Raw genomic sequence first — 24,817 nt, 5'->3', positions numbered from 1 at the left:
GTTCGGAGAGTCCAACTGAAGTAGACTCCTGGTAGAGACGTACACTCTTCGGGGATTAACGCATGTTGCCAAGTATTTACAGCACCACTCAGGCAGCGTTATCAGAACAATAGGGTTTATTAGTCAGCTGGAACACAGCACAGGAAGTCCTCAGTTTAGCACAGAGAATTGAAGGTTAAAATATAGTCTAGTCTGGTTAGCCAAAGCCCGGCCAAGCTGGAGTGAAAGTGAACCCCATTTCAGGCTCTGTCTGCCTCTCTCTGTCTGACCTCCTGGGTCAGTTCCCAGGTGAGAGCCCTCACTCTTTCCAGAGCCGACTCTTATCCCCCACCACATACCTTCCCAGTCCTTTGTTCTCGAGCTGGGGTACCTGCTTAGCTTCCCTGCTGAGAAATGGGGAAATCCATTTCTCTCTGGGTTGTTCCTTGCTAGGTGTCAATGTCTGGCGACTGGGATCAGCCTTGACCAGTCCTTTGTAATGACCCATTCAGGCTCAGAGAGCTAGGCAGCACACACACTTGTGTCTCCAAACCTGCCCTGTCTCTCTGAGAGCAAACACTCCTTTCCCCCGCCAACATATAGGGGAAACTGAGGCATGCATAGGGGTCACACAAATATTACAAAAGATTCCCATTTTATTACAAAAGGGTATGCACAGGGGTTTGAAAGGAAATTTTGAGGTGCACAGTGGGCGTGCACACAGGTGTTTGTGGGTGCACAGGTTGTGCTCTGCTTTGAATACTTGCACCTAATTGCTTTGCAAGCAAAGAACAGACTCATGACTTCCCTCAAATTTTGTGCTGAGTGGTAATCCTGCTGCAGATTGTGGCAGGGGTTTGCATGGGTAGGTGTGATATCCTGTATTTAATTATGTGCAAGGCTATGATTTTTTCATGGAGGTCGCAAAAGTCACGGAATCCATGACTTCCAGTGACCTCTGTGAATTCAGCCCTGTCAGCCAGGAGCTGCAGGGTCACCCCTCTCTGGCCCCCCGGAGTGCCCAGCTGCTGTGGGGACGCAGCAGGCATCGTGGGCCCCCCGCAGCTCCCAGTGAACATGGGCCTTGGGGACACCCTCGGAGCTCCCAGCCAGCAGGGATGGCAGAGCTGCAGCTCCTGGCTGCCTCGGGCAGCATGGGCCCCCCACAGCTCCCAGGCATTGGGGGCCCCCCGCAGCTCCGAGCTGCCGCGGGTGGCAGGGCCACAGTTCCTGGCTGCCGCAGGCAGCGGGGGCCCCCTGCAGCTCCTGGTGGACGTGCGGGGCAGGGGACCCAGGAGCTCTGAGCCGCTGCGGGCATACCCCAAAGGTCCCAGCTGCCGCAGATGGCGGGGGTACCCGGAGCTCTGAGCCAGGCCCCTGGAGTTCCGAGCCACTGGGGGTTCTTCAAAGCCCCAGAGCTTGGAGGGGCCCCTGCAGCTGCCCAACCTCTGCAGGCAGTGTGGGGAGCCCACAGCTGGGCTCCCTATTTTGTCAGGGATATTTTTAGTAAAAGTCAGGGACAGGTCACGGGCAATAAAGAAAAAGTCACGAAAGCCTGATGACCTATCCTTGACTTTTACTAAAAATTTCCGTGACAAAATCTTAGCCTTAATTATGTGCCATTGAATGACCTGAGTGTGGTATTGTGTGTATCTCTTACACTCACCTTTCTCTGTTCTTGGGCCTGCAGGTTGCAGCTACAGGACAGGATAAGAATTCTTCGCTACAATGTCTTCTCCGGTAATTTCCTTTCATATTTCTACCTCCCCTGATGTTTTCTCCATTTTACTTTACTGAGGGGAGGTGGGCATGAAAACAATAGGCAACTGGGGCAGGAATGACCTAATCCTGGCTGATGGGTAACTCAGGAGACAGCTCTGGCATGTGCATGTTTCTGATTGTTGCTATGCTTAGATCTCACCTCACATTATGTGCATATGGCTGACTGCAAACCGGTAACACACTGTGCACATGAGAGGGGCACGGGTCCCTACGCTGCTGTAGAATATCAGGTGTCAGTACAGTATTGGAGTAGCAGGAAACATACTGTGAGAACTGAGAGTCAGCCTCTTCAGTGCAAGCTTGTATCTTCAAAGCTCTCCTGGCCGGACTTTCAGTTTGCAGAGGCACCAGTGCACAGAGGAGAATGTGTGCACAACTGTGCGCTTAACATTTGCAGATGCAGTTGCTGGAGATGGGTAACCCAATGGGTAAATGGATGCCTTTTTGTGTGTGCAGTAGCATTCATTGTGCATGCAGTTGTGGTGATTGCATATGTAGGGGTAAGTGCACATAGCTATATTTGGACTTCGAGCCTCCTTTTCTCAAAATGTGGCCCTTTGTGTCAGATACACAGTCTTTGTGCCGGGATATGCAGGGAGGGGTTCCAGGAATTTGCTTCAGCTTTAAAAAACAAATCTGATATTTTTCCCCAAGGGCAAATCTGTACATGTGCACCTCTTTCCCTTCTTTCCAGCTCAATGCCCATCCTCTGCCCCTCCTTCGGCTCCCCCCAGTCCCACAAACATCTTCCCTAGCTCCCAACTCCTTCCCTTTTCTTCCACTCCTTCATATCCATACTGTCTGCAGCTTTGTCAGATAAGCTGGGTTGGGCCTGGTCACTGCCTGGCTGGGAGATGTGCAGTGGTGGATTTAGAGTTAGTGGGGCCTTGTACGCAGCTTCATTTTTGGGGGCCCCCCTTGGGACCCAGCCAAGAAAAAGAACATTCTCTCTTATCTCCGCCCCCCCCCTCCCCCGTTTTTCATTCTTTTTTTCTTCATCCTCCTCCTATATTATAAGTAATAGGAAATAAATGAATATAAAGTGAGGTACCTTGACTGGGGTTGGGGTGCAGGCTGGGTGCGGGCTCTGGGCTGGGGCAGAGGGTTGGGGGGTGGGAGGGGGTGAGGGGTGCGGGCTCTGGGAGGAAGTTTGGGTGCAGGCTCTGGGCTGGGGGTTGGGGTGCAAGAGGGATCGGGGGGGCGAGGCTTACCTTGGGCGGCACAGCTCCCAGAGTGATCGGCACACCCCTCTGGCAGCGGCTCCTAGGCGGGCAGGGGGGACCAGGGGGTCTGTGCGCACCGCTGCCTGCAGGCGCCGCCCCTGCAGCTCCCATTGGCTGCAGTTCCCAGCCAATGGGAGCTGCGGAGTCGGCACTCAGGGCGGAGGCAACGCACAGAGACACACACACACACCCCAGGGGCCGCAGGGACATGCTGGCCGCTTCCGGGAGCGGCATGGAGGGAGGGAGGCAGCGCGGGCAGGGAGATGCCTTAGCCCTGCTGCACTCCTGCTGGCACATCTCTGCACACCCCTTTTGGGGAGGGGGGCAGCAGGTCTCCGTGTGCTGCCTGGGGCAGGGGCAGCGTGCAGAGCTGCCTCCCCCCGCCAAGGGCACGCAGAGTCGTGCCAGCAGCCGTCGGCTTCCGGGAGCGGCGTGGGGTCACCGGCCGCGGAATGCAGGCAGCCTGCCTGCCTGAGCCCTGCTGTGCCACCGGCCGGGACTTGGGGGCAGGTTGTCAGATGAGATTTGTCCTGCATTTTGGGGGCCTCCCTGTCATTGGGAGCCCCATGCCACTGCACTGTTTGTTTAATGGTAAATCCACCTCTGGAGATGTATAAAGAAAACCAGGGTGCTGCAGGAAGTGGGGTTCATGAGTCAGTATGTGACACTCTTCTCCCTGGAACTGGCCCCACTTGGGCGGTGGGAAGCATTGTGCTGTGGGGGGTGGTGTCTCATACATACGCATGTAACCGAGGTGCTGACCATTTGTGCTCCCATAGCTCTTTAAGGAAGAGTAGGGGTGTTCTCCCCGGTGTTCTGTACAAATTCAAACTGTAGTAATTCTGTGCAGCCTAAAATTCTATTTGTGGATCCAGATGGATACGGTATTCTTCACTCTGGATCCAGATGGATTCGGTATCCTCCACTACATCAAGGCATTGTGTTGCAGCACATTGTTTGTGTGAATGATTGGTTCTTTCCATGTGCTTAGCTCTCTGTTATCCTATTCTGTGGGTATGTCTACACAGCAGCCTGAGGTGCATTTACAGCTTGGGTGGACAGACCCGCTCTAGCATTGCTAAAAATAGCAGGCTAGACATGATGGCATGGGCATCATCATAGGTTGTCCAAGCCCGCCCAGGACCTTGGGGACGTACTCTCATTGCTAGCCTGCACTTAAGTCCATGCCACCATGTCTACACTTCCATTTTTAGCAGTGCTAACATAGATGAAGCAAGCACAGACTTGTCCACCCAAGATGCCATCACTTGGGATTGCAGTGTAGACGTGCTCTTTAAATTAAGGTGGGAAGGTGGACCAATTCAGGTTAGCCTAACAAAATGTGAAATTAAATCCTATCCACAGAGAGAGAGACAAACTTGTACCTATAGAGTTGCTGTTATCAAGATCTTACTTGGGTAATGAGCTTTGAAGGTATATAGGTATGGCTGATATTTGGTTTTCATTCTTTCTCTGCTGTAGGTTCCTGGGAGCAGCTCCTCCCCTGGGGTCCTGTGGACACTATAGTCAGTAACCCACCTTATGTCTTCCATGGAGACATGACTCACCTGGCTGAAGAGATCCTCAGGTGGTCAGATAAGACCTTTCTATCTTTCTCTTTCCCATGCATTATTTCACCCTTCTCTGTTCTCTGTGGAGAAGTTTCAGGGGTCTAGTACCAACAAGTTAGGAGATATCCGTCGGGGATGGGGAGTGGTGGAATGCAGTCCAAGAAGGGCAACCACCTGACAATACACTTATTTGGAAGCCCGTCCCTTTCATTCCTGCACAAATTGAGGATCTTGGTATTTTCTCTCCTTCAGACCTAGTTCAGAGATTCCCTCTTGGCCCATTTGTTCCCTGGTGAGCTTGCCTACTTCTGATACCATGAGGAATTGGACAGAAGACATGTGAAAACGCTACATGACTTAGAGAAGGGGTCTGTGAGCTGGAAACACTTTCCCTTGTTTCTGGGAGAGCAGGAGTGGTGTTGAATGCCTGGCACATTCCCATGCTAACTCACCGCAGTACGCTCCTGAATGTCTCCTGGGTAGTGATACCCCCAGGGTTGAATGGAGCAGCTGTAGTAATCAAGCTGCAACTCAGAGGGGCAGAGCTTAGAACTGACTTGCTTTCCATTGATAGCTATAACAAGAGCCACCATCTGTTACAAGGCTTTTGTCTAATGAAAAAACTCTGAGTAAGGCCATTTGGGGACAGTAGTTGGGCCAGTGATGTGATGCATCACCTTCCTCTTTGCCTGTGAGTTTCCCACAAAACTGATTGAACTGGAGGTTAGAACTGGTTCCTGAGTCCAACATCTGGCATGATGCCAGTCCGCCACGTCCGCCCCTCCTCTCCTCCCCTCCCCCCCCCCAAAACAGAACAAAATACCCCCATCCCTGAAAGGTGGAAACTTCCTGTTGTAATGATGTGCAAATTCAAATTTTTCTGAACTAGGTAGATCCTTCTGTATTGTATCCCACAGTGTGTTAGGTTAGATGGCAGCTCAACTTGGCTGTTGGCAGTGCTTGAGCCAGGAGAAAAAGTGATACGTTGTCCTGCTGCCTACTCACTTTTGCACCAGTGACATAATTGCACCTTCCTAGTGGCTCAATTGAAGCACTGAATAATAATAATGCCACCTACTGGCCAAGTGAGTTGTGGTTCTGGTGAGTGCCCTTAGGCTGAGAAGGCAGCGTGGTGGGCACCAGATGGCAAGTGAGGAGACCTGGGTTCTAGTCCACGTTCTGCCCTGAATATTCTGTGGCACCGGAAACAAATCATTTAACTTCTCCCCCCTCAGTTTACTCACAGAAAAATGGGGGTAAAACATTTATCCACCTTTGTGAAGCACTCTGAGAGGAAAAGGCCTGTGCCAGAGCTAAGAATTACTATTACAGTAACTCCTCACTTAACGTCCTCCCGCTTAACGTTGTTTCGAAGTTACGTCGCTGCTCCATTAGGGAACATACTCGATTAAAGTTGTGCAGTGCTCCCTTATAACGTCGTTTGGCTGACTTGAGCATTGCACAAGTTCCTCTTCTCCGCCTCCTCCCCCTCCCTTCCTCCCTCCCTCCCAGCGCTTCCCCCGCCGCCAAACTGCTGTTTGGCGGCGCTTAGGACTTTCTGGGGGGGGGCAGGCAGGGAGCGAGCGAGCGGGTAGCTGTCCCGTTTCTCCCCCCACACCCCCCAGGCAGGCAGGGCCACCCGCAATGCAGGGGCTTTAGGGGCTGCAGGGCCCTGGGCTAAGGGGGCCCCGGGGCCCTGGCCTGCAGCTCTAAAGCCCCTTTCGGAATGCAGCTCTTCAAGCACAGGCCGGAGGAGCAGGGGCAGCCGCGCAGCCAGCGGCCAGAGAGAAGCGGTGCTTTGAAGGGGAAAGCGCCGCTTCTCTCCGGCCGCTGGCTGCGCGGCTGCCCCTGCTCCTCCTGAATCCTCTGGCCCGTGCTCGCAGGACTGCATTCTGAAAGGGGCTTTAGAGCTGCAGGCCAGGGCCCTGGGGCCCCCTTAGCCCAGGGCCCTGCAGCCCCTGCATTCCAGGTGGCCCTGCCTGCCGGGGGGGGGGGGACGGGGACGGACAACTCCCAGAATCGCGGCCATGGGGGCGGTGCCGTGCTGCGCAGAGCCACTTGCACACCTTCTGCACCAAACAGGAGCTGCCCCAGGTAAGTGCTCTGCACCTCCTGCCTGCCCCAGCCCTGAGCCTCCACCCGCACCTGCACCCTAACTCCCTCCCAGACCCTGCACCCCCAGCCCTGAGCCCCAGAGATAAGCCGGGGCACCTCCCCACCACAGTACAGTACTGTACAGTATATAATGCCTTTTATCTGCCCCCCAAAAATTTCCTTGGAACCTAACCCCCCACATTTACATTAAATCTTATGGGAAAATTGGATTTGTTTAACATTGTTTCACTTAAAGTTGCATTTTTCAGGAACATAACTACAACGTTAAGTGAGGAGTTACTGTGCTGTTATTATTAAACGTGACTGGCAGGAGTAGTGCTATAGCTGTCAACAGGAGATCAGGAATGCCTGATGATGTTTGCCCCAAGACTCTCTCAGCCTAGTCTCAGTGGCAATCTCCGAATAACTTCCTCTATTACACATACCACCCATCTGGGTCGCCAGAGGGATCTTACAAACTTCCCTCTTTACAGATTCCAAAGTTACTGTGACCTTTCCACTGGGACACAGCCCCACAAGCCATTGCTTTCATGTGCCATGTGCCAAGAGACCCCTCTAGTACTTGTTCCCAGTGGAAGATGCTACTAACAACACATTTTACTGCTGTGTGTAATGGTGGGTAATGGAGAGATTTCATCCCTTGTCTTCAACCTCCAGCTACGAGGACCTTGGTGCCCTGGATGGGGGAAATGATGGGATGAGAGTGATCAAAAAAATTCTGGCTCTGGCTCCTTGTATCCTGAAGGATCATGGGTAAGCGCTGATGCTGTACTAAAATCCTAATGCCTATCTACATTTGACTTTTCATATCTTCTGCCTATTCCCACCTCATATTTTTTATGATCAGAAATATAAGCAAATACGAGGGGGAGTCAAATGCACATAAGAAAAGAGGGGAAAAAAGCCATTCCCTCTTAACATAAGAATGTCACATGCATTAGCAAAGAATTACTGATATTAATACAATCAGCCAGGGGATTATGCATCACGCTGGTGATGCTTGGTATTGTTGCCTGGTCATTATTTAAGTGGGTACCTAAAACTTAAAGAAATGAGGAAAAGCAGAGAGAAGAGAATAGCAGGGGAAGAGATGAAAAGGGAGAGCAGAAAAGAAGAAAACAGTTAAGTGGAGAGATATCTGGAGAGAGAAGCACTGTAGATACCCCTGGGTCGGTGATATTTATGGACTGTGGTAAGATATCTTATAAAACATCCCGGGGGGAGGGGGGGAAACATCCCAGGGGTTGTTTCTTGAGGGATTAATCTTCTCCATGATAAATGACCAGGAGATTCCCTGCTTCCATTCGCTACCTTGTAATGTCCCTCATGGGATACTAGAGATCAGCACTGTAGCCCTCAACTTAGTCAGGACATTCTAAGGGCACTCTTCACTACCCGCCCGGATTGGCGGGTAGAAATCGATCTCTCGGGGATCGATTTATCGCGTCTCATCTAGACGCGATAAATCGATCCCCGAATCGTCGCGCGTACTCCACCTCGTCAGGAGGAGTAAGCGGCGTCGATGGGGGAGCCGCGGCGGTCGATTTGCCGCCGTCCTCACAGCGGGGTAAGTCGAATAGGATACTTCGACTTCAGCTACGCTATTCGCGTAGCTGAAGTTTGCATATCTTACATCGACCCCTCCCCTCTAGTGTAGACCAGCCCTAAGTGTCTAGTGTGACAGTCCTGACTTTTTACCAGCTCAAGAGAAGTAATTGAAAATCTCCTGTTGTGCAACGTTGGAACAGGAATATTCAGTGTCATTGTGCTACAGGGGTGCAGACATGGAGTTGTATTCGTTCTTAGAGCTTTGATTGACCACTGAAGCACAAAATCCTCTTCAGAGTTTCCCAGGATTAAGCTCTGTAGAGTGCTTATTTTGTATTTTAAGGTGGAGCCCATGTTGATGGGAGAGAGTTTTTAATGTCAGGAATGAGATCCAAATCCAGGCATGTAATTAATTTGGCTGAGGTAAAGAAAGTGTTCAGTGTGGGAAGGTTTGGGGATTTTCAGAGGAGCATATAGTTAGGGTTTGGCTCTTTTTTTGCAGTTTGGTGTAGCCTACGAAACTGTCAGCGGCTGCAATCAGTTCCAGAAAACTAGGAGTGAATTCAGATAGTTCAGTGATAGCCGTAAACACACTACCTGTGTACATGGAGAGCTTTATATTCCAAGGTCCCTTTGATACTGGAGTGAATTTACAGCTGCTGAAAGCTGCTGGGTTGACAGTTCTGGAAACTGACGTGCCCTAAGTATTCACCGAGCTGGAACAGTATGAGCAGCAGCAGCACAAACCTCCAACCACATTCCCTGCTGATGTGAGTCATGCGCAACCTGCAGTACCTACATCAATGGATGCAAGATAGAGTATAGAGTTCAGGCCCAGCTAGTCTTTGGCCTCTCTATTGAGACATCCGGCAAGGGGGCCATCTGGCAAGGTGGTGGCTTTTTTGGGTTGGGTCCCTGTCCAGTAGGAACTGGACTGAGACCAGCACCACTTGTCAGGTGACCAGATTCAGACAAGCAGCCTGGAGATAAAGGCTCCTGTCACACTGGTGGTGTACCTTAGGAGCTAACGGCATTGCCTTCAGTGCGGCTACCCTGATGTGAAGGTGCTGTGAGAGGGGACTCAGACCCCTGTGTACCTCAGGTCTGGCCAGCCCTCTCCCCTCATCCTAGTGCCTCAGGCTCACAGTCGTTCATACTGCAATGGCCTCCGTCATCACCCACTCCCTGTTAGCCTCATCTCTGTCTATATTAGGTACTTAGATGACCCCCATTACCATAGTATCTGAGTGCTAGTGAGGCAGGGCAGGGCTCCCATCCCCTTTTTAAAGAGGGGACTGAGTCCCAGAGAGATTTGCCCAATGTCACACAGAGTCTGTGGCAAAGAAGGGAATTTTCCGCAGTCTCCCAAGTCCCAGGCTAGCGCCTAACCCCTAGACTATCCTTCCTCCTATCTAGATCCTTTCCCCGTCCCCCTCTCTCTTTTGTACGATCCCCTGCTATATGTTCAACCTGTGGAACTCTTTGCCAGAGGATGTTGTGAAGGCCAAGACTATAACAGGGTTAGAAAAAGAACAAGATAAACTCCTGGAGGATAGGTCCATCAGTGGCTATTAGCCAGGGTGGACAGGTATGGTGTCCCTAGCCTTGGTTTGCCAGAAGCTGGGAATGGGCGAAGGGATGGATCACTTGATAATTACCTCTTCTGTTCATTCCCTCTGAAGCACCTGGCATTGGCCACTGTCGTAAGACAGGATACTGGGCTAGATGGATATTTGGTCTGACCCAGTATGGCTGTTCTTATGATTGGTCGTTTTATGAGGGTGATTCTTTCAGGCTGAGTTATGAAGACATTTCATGTGCAAGGCTCCAAGCAGCTTGGTGGGGATGCTTTGCAGATACAATTATTTTTTATGATTATCCCCCATGGGGAGTTGGTGCCACCCAACTGATGCAAGAGGAGAATTGTTACTGCCATCATTCAGTTACAGTTTGTAGCCTAGAGCTTGCCCTTCGCCATCAGCCTGCCTTTACCTTAAATCTTTGGAGTCCATAGCTAGTGCTGTCTCTATTATAGGTTTACTGATTCACAGGCCATAATCCCAAGCCTGCATCTCAGTGGCCGTGCTTTAATTACGCAGGTTGAGTAGAACCTTACTCTATGAGGAGTCCTATTGAACTCAGCCTTTACTCACTGTAAGTAAAGGTTTCTTTAGTATCTTACATTTGTTAGCTCCATGACCACTTTGCTTGGACAGTCCAGTGCGGTTGGTTGTTAGGTCACTGCGTTCCAGAATTTCACAGGCCAAACAAGCTGGTCAACTGGATCCTTCCACGGAATTATCTGGACCATCCTAGGAAAGAGAGTCTGATATTTCCAAGCTGGTCAAACAAAATGTGTTTGTTTCCTCTCCACGTTCCCACACATGTGTTTTCAGGAGTGTGTTTCTAGAAGTTGATCCCAGACACCCAGAGATGGTGGAGAACTGGCTGCAGAATCACCCTGACCTGTCCCTCTCCGTCTCTGCCACCCACAAGGACTTCTTTGGAAAGTAAGTGTTTTCTCTTCCTCCGACTGTTCCCTTCAACTGTGTGCAATTGCATCCAGCCCTGGGGACAGTCTCCCTCTGCACCCTCTTGTCTTGAGGTTAAACTCAGAGGGACTCAGTCACTAAGTTAGTGCACCCCCTTCCTAAACACCTGCATCCTTTGAACTCCTCAAACCTCTAATTTATCTTGAAGTGGGGGCAGTGCCAAGCATTCCTGACTCATCTTAGTGTTGACATTATCTGATGGGATTATCCTTCAGGGAAAATTGTGGCTTTACATGATGGGTGTGGATTCATATTCTCCCTGGCAAAATGTAATGCCGTGTTCATTCTTGTCCCCAACAGGCCAAGGTTCCTACACATCCAAAAGCATAAAGCAGGTGACCGCATCAACAAGAACAGCTTTGCTTGTCCGAGCGATCATCTCCCTGGAGTTTCTTGCTGAGTCGTCTGTTGGATCCCTGCACAGCAACAGGAACCTGGCCATCCACTGCATTTCCCAGCATTCTGATCTATTCAGATGGTCACTGGTGCATCCATTGCTGACAGAGAATTTCACTTGGAGGATCACTAGAAAGGAGGTGGGGCAGGGGTCCGAGTCTGCAGAGGTGTTTCAGCTCCCACAGACGGTCGGACACAGATTATTAGCTCAGTCAGCTAAAGCAAGAAATAGGTATGAGAACCTAGCATAGAGGGAATCTCAGTTCCAAGCATCTCATTTTGTTGAAGCTGCAAATACATATGGTAAAAATACAACTTCTCCATGCATCAAATGGCACTTTTAGTTCATAATGAACAGCATAGGTCTTGCCCTGGAAAAAGAACTTAAGATTGTTGGTAGGTCTGTTTCTTTTTAATTATTATTTTTTAAACCTCCACTTTCAAAGCCTATGAATTCTTTTAGCGGGTATGCTCGGAGATTCCAGAACTAATGCTTCAGATTCAATTCTGTCCCCGCAGCCCCCAGTGTTCCTGAGTGATCCTACCATGACAAAGCACCGAGTGCAGCCTGTCGCTTCTGAGCAGCCCTCCAACAACAAGCCAGCATGCACAGTCTTGCTCTCCTGAGCGACCTTTCAGTAACAAACCAGCACGTTTGCAGCCATTATTCCCAAACGGGCAGTATTCTACAGCTCAGACAATGGGATCCATAATGGAATGCTTTGTGAGGAAGATGTGGGATGGGTTTAAACCAGAATTTAGTGGTAATCGACTCCTTTCTTTGGCAAATCTAGTTTTAGACAGAAAGGGGAAAGCCTTGTATCTGAAGACTTGAGGACTGTGTTTAGAAAGCGTAGCTCTTTCTGGCATCCTTGGCTTATTTCCAGAGTCCTGTTACTTTAGGTCCTGTTATTTTAGCTCCAGAGCAGTGGTCTCCAACCTTTTTACGCCAAAGATCACTTTTTGAATCTACGGGCAACCCAGGATCTACCCCGCCCCTTCCCCGAGGCCTTGCCCCTTCCCCAAAGCCCCACCCCACTCACTCAGCCACCCTCATTCACTTTCACCAGGCCGGGGCAGGGGTTTGGGGTTTGGAAGGGGGTGCAGGCTCTGGGCTGGGGGGTTGCAGGGTTGCAGTGTGGGTGGGGCTCTAGGCTGAGCGTCGGGCAGGGGGTTGGGGTGCAGGAGGGGTGAGGAGTGCAAGCTTTAGGAGGGAGTTTGGGTGCAGGAGGAGGCTCCGGGCTGGGGCAGAGTGTTGGGGTGCAGGAGGGGGTACAGGGTGCTGGCTCTGGGAGGGGGGGTCAGGGCTGGGGCAGGGGGTTGGGGTGCAGGAGGGGGCATGGGGTGCTGGCTCTGGAAGGGGGCTCAGGGCTGGGGTTTGGGGTGCAGGAGGGAGTATGCGGTGCTGGCTCTGGGAGGGGGCTCAGGGATGGGGGTTGGGGTGTGGCCTCCCGCCTGGCAGCACTTACCTCCAGTGGCTCCTGGTCGGCGGCGGGTGCAGCGAGGCTAAGGCAGGCTCCCTGCCTCTCCCGGCCCCACACCGCTCCCAGAAGGTGCCAACGCGCCCCTGCAGCCCCTGGGGTGGAGGATGCGGGGGGCACGTGGCTCCGCATGCTGCCCCTCTCTGCAAGCACCGCCCCCGCAGCTCTCCCGGCCAATGGGAGCTGCGGGGGCAATGCTTGCAGGCAGGAGCAGCACACAGAGGGAGACCTCTGCGCATGCGCCCCCGGGGCCATGGGGCTGCAGTGGCCGGTTCTGGGAGTGGTGTGGGGCCGGGGTAGGCAGGGAGTCTGCCTTAGCGGCAGCCACACTGCACTGCCGCTGGAGATCGCAATCGACTGGGAGATCCTCTAGGATCGACGGGTTGGTGACAACTGCTCTAGAGGAGTGGGAGAAATGCTTCTGATATTCCGTTTGAGCTTTCTGTTTATACAACACCTAGCACATTGTGAATGTTACAGGTAACAAATATAAAAACATAATAAAACAGTGCTGCATGTTCTGTAGATGGAAATGAGCCTCAGTTCAAACCAGCTCACACAAGAATTGCTGTGTAAAGAGTAAAATAATTATTTTGCGTATTGCAGTGGGTCCAAATCAAAACCCTCCTCCACGCTCCCCGTCAGATAATAATACCTAGCTCCAATGTAGCATGTTTTACCCATAGATCTCAAAGCACTTTACCAAGGAGGTCACAAGCATTATCCCCATTTTACAGGTGGGGAAACTGAGTCACAGGGAGAAGTGATTTTCCCAAGGTCATGCATCAGGCCAGTGGCTTAGCCTGGGATAGCAGCCAGGACTCCTGGCTCCTCAACAGTGCAGCTGGAATAGCGAAGGTTTAGTTCCTTGTTCTGTTTTATCGGGGGAAGTGACTCAGGCAATAGAGATGCCTGAAAGAGCAGGGTGAGAATTCACTGGAGTGGAGAGCCAGAGCAGGCTGTTATAAGTAATGGGAGGATTTAAAGCCAAGTTGCTTTCTTGTTTTGCAGTTGGTAGCTCCTCTCCTGGCCAGCTTTGGCCAGCAGGAAGGAATAGCCAAGCCAAGGAGTCTGAGCTGATCTCAGAGGAAAGCTGCGAGAGGTCATCAGAATGGACCGCACACTTGTGGGATGGAAATATCCATCTGGTGACCTCTGCAGTCTCTGAGCACAGCAGGACGTGCTGCTGGGATATTCTCCAAGGCTGGGCTGTGAGTGCCTACTCAGACACTTAGTTGGGGCCTGCGTCAGTGCTGCCCACATCAAGCTTCGGCATATACATGTGGGGCTGTTTAGAAAGCACCACCAGATTCCAAGGGCTTTACTAAACAGCACACTCTCACACTCCCTCTCTCTCTCTCCACTGCTTTCATAATCACTCTTTCACTCTTGCCCACTCCTTCATTCTCATTTTCCCTCTGGAGCCTTGCACACAACTTTGCAAGTCACCTCAACCCTGACTGATGTGCCAATGCCCAGACCCCAGCCTGGATCCCATCCAGAGCCCACCCCACCATCACTCACAACCCAGCCTTTACCTTGGTCCCACTGTTGCCTATTGCACAATCATGTCCCTGTCCCCTCCTCCCCCCAAAAGTGCATCCTGTGGGCCTGCCTCACCACTGGAAGTGGCCCCTCCGGTATCCAAAAGCCTTCAAAACAAAAAAGGACCCTCCTTCATGTGAACATGCTAAGAGAAATTTAACGAAAGAGCAGCAGGGAGGATGGGACTCAGGCTCCATCTGCAGTGATGCTCACCCTGGGTTTGTGAGTTGGGGAACCATGTTTTGTCTTAGTTTTACCCACATTCCAGCTGAGATGATTCCCAGCAGTTTTGCAGGCCAGTGAGGGAGAGACCAAGCTGTTCAGAGAACTTTAAAAAACAACAACAACAACAAAACAACACATCCACCTAAACTGAAAGCTAGAACTGTCTTTTTAAACTGAGTTTAAACCGAGTTCCCCGACTCAGCAATGGGTACAGCTACTAAATGGTACTTATCTATGGAGCATATAGACAACCTGTAACTCACTCTAGCAGGATTTTTAAAAGCATGATTTAATGACTGGGTAATTTAATGATTAGATGAGGTTTCAATGTCATCATACTGCATTCTTCAAGGCATAAGTGGTCACCTGCAGCAGTCCAGAACGAACTGTCCCTGTGCAGTTAAATGAACGGGTGGCAAGGAGCATTATAATTTTCCTCTGAATCATTGCTTATTGGCCTCAGCCAAGAGCAGGATACTGTACTAGGCAGGGTCATGGTCTAATCCAGCAGGGCATCTACTGTCTTCTAACATTCGTCTCTCTTTTTTAGAAAACTGATTACATCAAAGCCATTGTGCTGTACTGTGATTCGGTGGTACAGAAGATCATGTAACACTGCTGATCTTCTCTTAAGGACAGGAGTGAGGGAAAATCCTGTTCTCTCCCCCATGTGGCTGGGCAGCATTTCCCAGCTCAGGGAACGTGTTTGTCTAGTGTGTTCCATAGTGTCTGATATACCTTTGGCCAAACTCTCTTTGGTGCAGAAACTTTTCAAAACGGCTGTGACAGCTGTGAAGGAGCCATTGATACTCCCAGAATTCCTGCTTTCCCAGAGGACTGGGCAGTTATCCACCCAGTGAGGGACGATGCTAACATGTAAACTATAGGATTTGAGATTAGCTCTCTGAGAAGTTTGCAATTGATTAATGAAGCTGCAAGAAGACTAACATTTCTGCTTACATTTTACACAATCAAATAACTTATTGGGGCTCATTCTCAGTTACTTGGCACATGCTTTAATTCCATGGAGTCTTATCAAGGAGATGGCTTATTTTTCTGAAACAACATTTGAAGAGGTTTGTTTTTTTCTGTGGGGTTGGAGGTTGTGTTTTTAGGGGCTGTTGATGTATCTGCTAGGACCATTTCCTGGAAAAGGGGTTGCAAACCACATGGCCCATTAGGTGGTGCTGTGATCCCAGTCTCAGCTGCATTGGTGTTGGCTACTGCTCTTAAGCAGGAAGATACAGATGTAGAGACAGAGAACCGTTCTGGCTACAGGTATGGTTGCCAACCTTCCAGGACTGTCCTGGAGTCTCCAGGAATTAAAGATTATTTAATTAAAGGTTATGCCATGTGATGAAACGTCCAGGAATACATCCAACCAACATTGGCAACCCTCACTACAGGATTGTTATTTGTTTCAGAGTCACCCTGTTTTCTGAAAAGTCTGTTCTGAAATACAGACACTATCTTTGTTTATAGCATTCTAATCTAGATACTATGGTGATGAGGGCTATTTGAGCACCTGATAGTCATTAATCCAGGGCTCTCAGCCACTGTGGGCAGCAGCAGGGACCCCGGAGCCCTAGCAACGGTGGGTGCTGGACCCTCCTCCCTCCCTATTTTGGCACAGTTATTTTTAGTAAATGTCATGGACAGGTCACAGGCTTCTGTGAATTTTTGTTTATTGCCAGTGACCTGTCTGTGACTTTTCTAAAAATATCCAAGACAGAATCTTAGCCTTAGGGATGAGCCATTTCATGAACAGTAAGAGCCAACTCCAAACTCACGCTGCTTTTTCTTTGAGGTTTGAAAAGTTGTGTTTAATTTTGTTTAAAAGATCATTTCTGTGCCCTGCTTGTGCTCCAGGCTGCATCCAGAGGCTGGAATACTGAAATACAGTGAGGTAAGCTGCCCTTGCATGGCCAAACCAGGGAGTGCTGGAAATCTCAAGTTTGATCTGGCCAGACTTCAAGCCCAATGGCTCTTTCAGAGAGGTTCAGATGCTCTTTGGATGGGCACTGGACTTTCAGATGCTTCTCCAACCTGAGGAGGGGCAAAGGTACAATCCCGCTCCAGTCCCTTATAGTTGAAACGGCCTGCATCTCCCCAGCTTGGAGGAATCCCCAGAGGGCATAGGGCTGGCATAGTCACTCTTACCACACCCACTTCTTGCAGCCCAGGTGTTGTGAACATGGCCAGAACATGCTGTGCACGTGCTATCCCCAGCTCGCAGGCTGTCCTTCTGAGGCTTGCCAGGTGGCTACAGTGACCTCCAGGGCACTCTAGCATGTGCCGTGGCTGGGATGAAGCCTGGTAGGGACCCAAAGAACAATAACCAGCTGCCACACACCCTGAATCCCTAACTATACCAAGCAGTTTTGGGCTACAGCGGAGAATCTGGGTCTTGAACCATTTTGAGGTTTGCCCTTTGTCAGAGGCTTGTCTCTTTCATCAGCACCTGCCGGTGGTGAGAGAGGGTTTACAGGTTACTGCTCTTGATGTGCTGGCTGCTGCTGGGCCCTGAGAACACACAGATTCCTAGATTCCAAGGCCAGAAGAGATCGTTGTGATCATCTAGTCTGACCTCCTGCATAGCACAGGCCAGAGAACTTCTCCAAAATAATCCCTAGAGCAGAGCCTTTAGAAAAACATCGTCTTGTTTTAAACATTGTCAGTGATGGAGAATCCACCACGACTCTTGGTAAGTTGTTCCAATGTTTGTCACTCTCACCGTTAAAAATTTACGCTTTGTTTCCAGTCTGAATTTGTCTAGCTTCAACTTTTAGTCATTAATCATGTTACACATTTCTCTGCTAGACTGAAGAGCCCATTATTAAATATTTGTTCCCCATGTAGGTACTTAAAGACTACAATCAAGTCATCGCTTAACCTTCTCTTTGTTAAGCCATACAGATTGAACGCCTTGAGTCTATCACTATAAGGCAGGTTTTCTAATCCTTTAACCCTTCTCGTGGTTCTTCTCTGAACCATCTCCAATTCATCAATATCCTTCTTGAATTGTGAGCACCAGAACCAGACACAGTATTCTGGCAGCGGTTGCACCAGTGCCAAAGACACACGTAAAATAACCTCTCTACACCTACTTGAGATTCCCCTGTTTATCTATCCCAGGATCGCCACAGTGTCTCACTGGGAGCTCTTGTTCAGCTGATTATTTACCCCCAAATCTTTTTCTAGATACATACATTTACATTTAGCCATATTAAAACACATATTGTTTGCTTATGCCCAGTTTACCAAGCAATCCAGATGGCTCAGAATCAGTAACTTGCCCTCTTCATTATTTACCACTTCCCCAATTTTTGTAATCTGCAAACTTTATCATTGATGAGTTTGTTTTCTTCCAGATCATTAATAAAAATGTTACGTAGCATAGGGCCAAGAACCAATCCCTCCAGGACCCCACTGGAAATACACCCACTCGATAGATGATTCCCCATTTACAGTTATATTTTGAGATCTATCAGTTAGCCACTTTTTAATCCATTTAATGTGTGGCATGTTAACTTTATATCATTCTAGTTTTTTAATCAAAATGTTGTGTGGTCCTAAGTCAAAGTATGTTGTGTCAATACTATTACCTTTATCAACCAAGCTTGTAATCTCATCAAACAAAGATATCAAGTTAGTTTGACAGGATGTATTTTCCATAAACCCTTGTTGATTCGCATTAATTACTTTACCCTCCTTTAGTTCTTCTTAGTTCTATTAATCGAGTGCTCTGTCAGCCACTCCATTATCTTGCCTGGGATCATTGTCAGGCTGACAGGCCTATATTTACCTGAGTCACGCAGTTTACCCTTTTCAAAAATTGGCACAACTTTAGCTTTCTTATTGAAAATCAACATTAATCGTCCAGCGAGCTCCTCAGTCAGGTCTTTTAAAACTCTTGGATGCAAGTTATCTGGCCCCACAGATTTAAAAATGTTTACATCACCCACCTTGTCTTTTTAAAATGTCTACCTGTAGTAGCTTCTGTGTGTGATTGACAAGCTGTGATCACCTGAGCTGCATTCAGAAGGAGCTAGAATAGCACGAGCCAGTTGCTGAATTTTTAATTAGTTTATTAATTTCTTTCATGCCATTCTATTAGCTCTTGACTTGTTCTTCTAAGTAAATGACAACATATCAACAATATTGGCTTACAAAAATAATGTGTACCTGAAAAGATGGGGACCAAAACACATGCTATCCCAATCAGGTAAGTGTCAGATAAGAAAAGGTCTGGTTAAAGAATGCTAAACGTCAGTGTTTGTAATGAGACAGGGCCCCTGTCCCATTTAAATGCCTAGCTTGCAGTTCCATCCTGATGACTGCTAGTTCTGAGCCTTTTTTTAAAAGTCCAGTCTTTTTCTGAGTGGCAGTTTGTTTTTCAGTTCAGCACGTATTGCTGTGTTTCAGTGCTCAGACAAGTAATATGCTGGAGAAAGATTGTGGCTTTAAGCCATTACCCACTGGCAGCAGCTCCCTGACATGAGCAACTTGTGCCTGAGTGGGCCTTGCTACAGCCAGTAAGAGAGTGTAGCTTGCACTCCCCGACCCCGCCAGATGGTGCAGAAGGGAGGCATGGCCACTGGCCCTTCTTTGTTTCTGTTGTGAAATTCAACTCTGCTATCTGCCCTAGACTTGACAGACCTCAGGTGGTGAGATCAAGGTGAGAGGGATGATGGTTAGTGTGCTAGCCTGGCGCTCAGCAAACCTGGGTTCAGTTGCTTGCTACTCCACAGACTTCCTGTGTGACCTTGGGTAAGTCACTTAACCTTTCTGTGCCTCAATGTCCCCATCTGTACTGTGGGGATAATAGCTCTGCCCTTCCATACAGGGATATTGTGAGGGTAAATACATTAAAGATTGGAAAGCGGTCAGTTACTATGATAACAAGGGGCACATAAGTACCGTATATAGACAGACCGAAAGGGCCATGACCGTACCTATTAACCACCCTCCCTTACTGCACGTCCTTACAGGGCTGGGCATAATCTAACCCTCATTAAAGAAATGTCTCCTGTGCTGCCCAATGCATGCCCAGCTGCAGAGATGGGGTCATGAATGGTACATCATTATTGCTGTGCTAATTCCAAGAAATGTTTGTATGCCAATGCAAAACCAAAGGATGTGGGAGCAAGTTGTCTTGTCACCACTTGCTTTTCTAAAACAATTATCTTTCTGTAAGTGCATGAGAACACGACATGCAGACATAAACCAGCCTACTGCCGAGCGCTGAGAAAGTTGAGCCTACATCCTGTTCGCAAAAACAGTGGTGTTTTTACAGTACATAAGCCGGTTTGTCTAATATCTCATTGGTATAAATAACAGTTGAGAGAAGTGCTGGTACACAGTGTGGTCTGTCTAGCACGCGTCTGTGGTTATAGTCAGAAAAGTAACAATTTTAAAGTGGTACCTTCTGACTCTGAGTGTCTCCCTGCTTACCTACAAAAACGGTGCCTTTTGTTGCCCATGCAGCCCAGTAATGGGACAGTGAGCTAGTCTCTATTCTGCCTCATACATTGTAATCAACAAAAGCATCAGCTGAATGCCAGTTCCACAATCTGCATTATTGGTGAGGATATAAGAGACAGACAGAACCCGGGGGATTGTCAGATCCCAGGTTTGGATCTGCCCCGCTGTCAATTAGAATATCTGTCACCTGACTTATATGCAGGAGATTAGATCTGGCATAAGCAAATAAATATACAGCCACATACAGGCGTTCATGTGCATTTTAGAGTGTGTAAATACTGTCGCGAAGGTTTGATGCCTCATTATGGTGTGGTCTAGAATAGTGCCTGAAGGTTCCAATCAAGAGCAGGTCCCAGTTGCGCTACGCACTGTACAAACATGTAATTAGAGGTGATCCCTGACCTAAAGAGTTGTACAATCTAAATAGATAAGACAAACAAAGAGTGGGATGGCACTGCAAAGGGAAGTGACTTGCCCAAAGTCACCCAAGAGGTTCGCGGCTCAGAACAGAGCACTGCCAATCTAGTGTCCTACCTCCTGGATCATCTTCTATGCTATTTTCAAGTCCTTTGTTAAAGCAGTGCATCCGGGTATTCCTTGCCATTTGTCACCTGGGACTTGCTATTCTGGGAGGATGATAGTGCTGTGGAAGCAGGAGAATCTCATTCTTACTCCTCTTTATTTAGGGAAAATGGGAGAATTTATCACTCAAAGACATGTCGAGTATCATTGCATCACTTACTCTCAGTATTTGTCATAAGAATGCCTTTCGCAGCATGGATTGCTATGGGAGCCACTGCCAAATACCCCGGATCTAAACAGACAAAAATGGGAAGAGCAGGCTTCATCATTTTGTCATATGATAGAAGGGGAAAGGAACTGATGGTAAGAACAAGGCACATGGTCAGAATGGAGAAGGCCAAGCCACTTTAGGAAATGCTGGCTGATGTGATGTGTTAGGGGTTGGGAAGAGGTATCCCCTCTAATTTATTTAGGGTTGCCAACCCTCCAGGACTGTCATGTGATGAAACCCCCAGGAATATGTCCAACCAAAATTGGCAACCTTAGAATGTATTCCTTCTCTGCTTCCCAGAGATGATGGAGATTCATAGATTCATGGATTCTAGGACTGGAAGGGACCTCGAGAGGTCATCGAGTCCAGTCCCCTGCCCACATGGCAGGACCAAATACTGTCTAGACCATCCCTGATAGACATTTATCTAACCTACTCTTAAATATCTCCAGAGATGGAGATTCCACAACCTCCCTAGGCAATTTATTCCAGTGTTTAACCACCCTGACAGTTAGGAACTTTTTCCTAATGTCCAACCTAGACCTCCCTTGCTGCAGTTTAAGCCCATTGCTTCTTGTTCTATCCTTAGAGGCTAAGGTGAACAAGTTTTCTCCCTCCTCCTTATGACACCCTTTTAGATACCTGAAAACTGCTATCATGTCCCCTCTGAGTCTTCTCTTTTCCAAACTAAACAAACCCAATTCTTTCAGTCTTCCTTCATAGGTCATGTTCTCAAGACCTTTAATCATTCTTGTTGCTCTTCTCTGGACCCTTTCCAATTTCTCCACATCTTTCTTGAAATGCGGTGCCCAGAACTGGACACAATACTCCAGCTGAGGCCTAACCAGAGCAGAGTAAAGCGGAAGAATGACTTCTCGTGTCTTGCTCACAACACACCTGTTAATACATCCCAGAATCATGTTTGCTTTTTTTGCAACAGCATCACACTGTTGACTCATATTTAGCTTGTGGTCCACTATAACCCCTAGATCCCTTTCTGCCGTACTCCTTCCTAGACAGTCTCTTCCCATTCTGTATGTGTGAAACTGATTTTTTCTTCCTAAGTGGAGCACTTTGCATTTGTCTTTGTTAAACTTCATCCTGTTTAACTCAGACCATTTCTCCAATTTGTCCAGATCATTTTGAATTATGACCCTGTCCTCCAAAGCAGTTGCAATCCCTCCCAGTTTGGTATCATCCGCAAACTTAATAAGCGTACTTTCTATGCCAATATCTAAGTCGTTAATGAAGATATTGAACAGAGCCGGTCCCAAAACAGACCCCTGCGGAACCCCACTCGTTATGCCTTTCCAGCAGGATTGGGAACCATTAATAACAACTCTCTGAGTACGGTTATCCAGCCAGTTATGCACCCACCTTATAGTAGCCCCATCTAAATTGTATTTGCCTAGTTTATCGATAAGAATATCATGCGAGACCCAGGGCCGGCTCCAGGGTTTTGGCCGCCCCAAGCAGCCAAACAAAAAACAAAACAAAACAAAAAAAGCTGCGATCGCAATCGCGATCTGCGGCAGCAATTCGGCGGAAGGTCCTTCGCTCCGAGCAGGAGTGAGGGACCGTCGGCCGAATTGCCGCCGAACAGCTGGACGTGCCGCCCCTCTCCGGAGTGGCCGCCCCAAGCACTTGCTTGGTATGCTGGTGCCTGGAGCCGGCCCTGGCGAGACCGTATCAAATGCCTTACTAAAGTCTAGGTATACCACATCCACAGCTTCTCCCTTATCCACAAGACTCGTTATCCTATCGAAGAAAGCTATCAGATTGGTTTGACATGATTTGTTCTTTACAAATCCATGCTGGCTGTTCCCTATCACCTTACCACCTTCCAAGTGTTTGCAGATGATTTCCTTAATTACTTGCTCCATTATCTTCCCTGGCACAGAAGTTAAACTAACTGGTCTGTAGTTTCCTGGGTTGTTTTTATTTCCCTTTTTATAGATGGGCACTATATTTGCCCTTTTCCAGTCTTCTGGAATCTCTCCCGTCTCCCATGATTTTCCAAAGATAATAGCTAGAGGCTCAGATACCTCCTCTATTAGCTCCTTGAGTATTCTAGGATGCATTTCATCAGGCCCTGGTGACTTGCAGGCATCTAACTTTTCTAAGTGATTTTTAACTTGTTCTTTTTTTATTTTATCTGCTAAACCTACCCCCTTCCCATTAGCATTCACTATGTTAGGCATTCCTTCAGACTTCTCGGTGAAGACCGAAACAAAGAAGTCATTAAGCATCTCTGCCATTTCCAAGTTTCCTGTTACTGTTTCTCCCTCTTCACTAAGCAGTGGGCCTACCCTGTCTTTGGTCTTCCTCTTGCTTCTAATGTATTGATAAAAAGTCTCCTTGTTTCCCTTTATTCCCGTAGCTAGTTTGAGCTCATTTTGTGCCTTTGCCTTTCTAATCTTGCCCCTGCATTCCTGTGTTGTTTGCCTAAATTCATCCTTTGTAATCTGTCCTAGTTTCCATTTTTTATATGACTCCTTTTTATTTTTTAGATCATGCAAGATCTCGTGGTTAAGCCAAGGTGGTCTTTTGCCACATTTTCTATCTTTCCTAACCAGCGGAATAGCTTGCTTTTGGGCCCTTAATAGTGTCCCTTTGAAAAACTGCCAACTCTCCTCAGTTGTTTTTCCCCTCAGTCTTGATTCCCATGGGACCTTACCTATCAGCTCTCTGAGCTTACCAAAATCCGCCTTCCTGAAATCCATTGTCTCTATTTTGCTGTTCTCCCTTCTACCCTTCCTTAGAATTGCAAACTCTATGATTTCATGATCACTTTCACCCAAGCTGCCTTCTACTTTCAAATTCTCAACGAGTTCCTCCCTATTTGTTAAAATCAAGTCTAGAACAGCTTCCCCCCTAGTAGCTTTTTCAACCTTCTGAAATAAAAAGTTGTCTGCAATGCAGTCCAAGAATTTGTTGGATAGTCTGTGTCCCGCTGTGTTATTTTCCCAACATATATCTGGATAGTTGAAGTCCCCCATCACCACCAAATCTTGGGCTTTGGATGATTTTGTTAGTTGTTTAAAAAAACCTCATCCACCTTTTCCACCTGGTTAGGTGGCCTGTAGTAGACTCCTAGCATGACATCACCCTTGTTTTTTACCCCTTTTAGCCTAACCCAGAGACTCTCAACACTTCCATCTCCTATGTCCATCTCTACCTCAGTCCAAGTGTGTACATTTTTAATATATAAGGCAACACCTCCTCCCTTTTCCCCCTGTCTATCCTTCCTGAGCAAGCTGTACCCATCCACACCAACATTCCAATCATGTGTATTATCCCACCAAGTTTCAGTGATGCCAACAATGTCATAGTTGTATTTATTTATTAGCACTTCCAGTTCTTCCTGCTTATTACCCATACTTCTCGCATTTGTATATAGGCATCTAAGATACTGGTTTGATCTTTCCTCCCAGTTTTGTCCTGACCCTCCTTTCTCTCTGCCAATATAGCCCACACTCCCTCTCGTTTCCGACCCATCTCCCAGGTCTGCATGTTCCCCACTTACCTGCGGGCTTTGCTCACCTGTCCCCGTCGAACCTAGTTTAAAGCCCTCCTCACTAGGTTAGCCAGTCTGTGTCCAAATAGGGTCTTTCCCCTCCTCGAAAGGTGAACGCCATCTCTGCCTAGCAGTCCTTCCTCAAATAGCATCCCGTGGTCTAGGAAGCCAAAGCCCTCCTGGCGACACCATCTTCGCAGCCAGGCATTCACCTCCAGGATGCATCTGTCTCTGCCCGGGCCCCTACCTTTGACAGGAAGAATCGAAGAGAATACCACCTGCGCTCCAAACTCCTTCACCCGTACTCCCAGAGCCCTGTAGTCACTCTTGATCCGCTCAGTGTCACACCGCGCAGTATCATTTGTGCCCACATGGATGAGTAGCATGGGGTAGTAGTCAGAGGGCTGGATAATCCTCGACAATGCCTCCGTAACGTCTCGGATACGGGCTCCCGGCAGGCACCATACCTCCCGAGATGAAATGTCAGGGCGACAGATGGGCGCCTCCGTCCCCCTCAGCAGAGAGTCTCCGACCACCACTACCCTACGTTTCCTATTCGCAGTGGTGGCAGCAGACCTCCCAGCCTTAGGGGTACGAGGCTTCTCC

General features: G+C 48.6%; 1 protein-coding gene across 1 annotated transcript in view; it reads left to right on the top strand.

The window, feature by feature from the left end:
- HEMK1 (HemK methyltransferase family member 1) overlaps window positions 1-11,572 on the top strand; it is a 48,835-nt gene extending 37,263 nt beyond the window's left edge. The window contains exons 7-11 of the mRNA XM_065408337.1: window positions 1,670-1,719; window positions 4,467-4,572; window positions 7,328-7,423; window positions 10,615-10,728; window positions 11,071-11,572. Of these exons, the coding sequence (XP_065264409.1) occupies window positions 1,670-1,719; window positions 4,467-4,572; window positions 7,328-7,423; window positions 10,615-10,728; window positions 11,071-11,170 (466 nt within the window). The 3' untranslated portion in view covers window positions 11,171-11,572. The remainder of the gene's footprint in view (window positions 1-1,669; window positions 1,720-4,466; window positions 4,573-7,327; window positions 7,424-10,614; window positions 10,729-11,070) is intronic.
- Window positions 11,573-24,817: the final 13,245 nt, after the last annotated feature.

This window comes from Emys orbicularis, chromosome 7 (assembly GCF_028017835.1).
Source record: "Emys orbicularis isolate rEmyOrb1 chromosome 7, rEmyOrb1.hap1, whole genome shotgun sequence".
NCBI lineage: Eukaryota > Metazoa > Chordata > Testudines > Emydidae > Emys > Emys orbicularis.
Note: the sequence above shows the minus strand (reverse complement) of the source record. Positions and strands in the feature narration are given on the sequence as shown.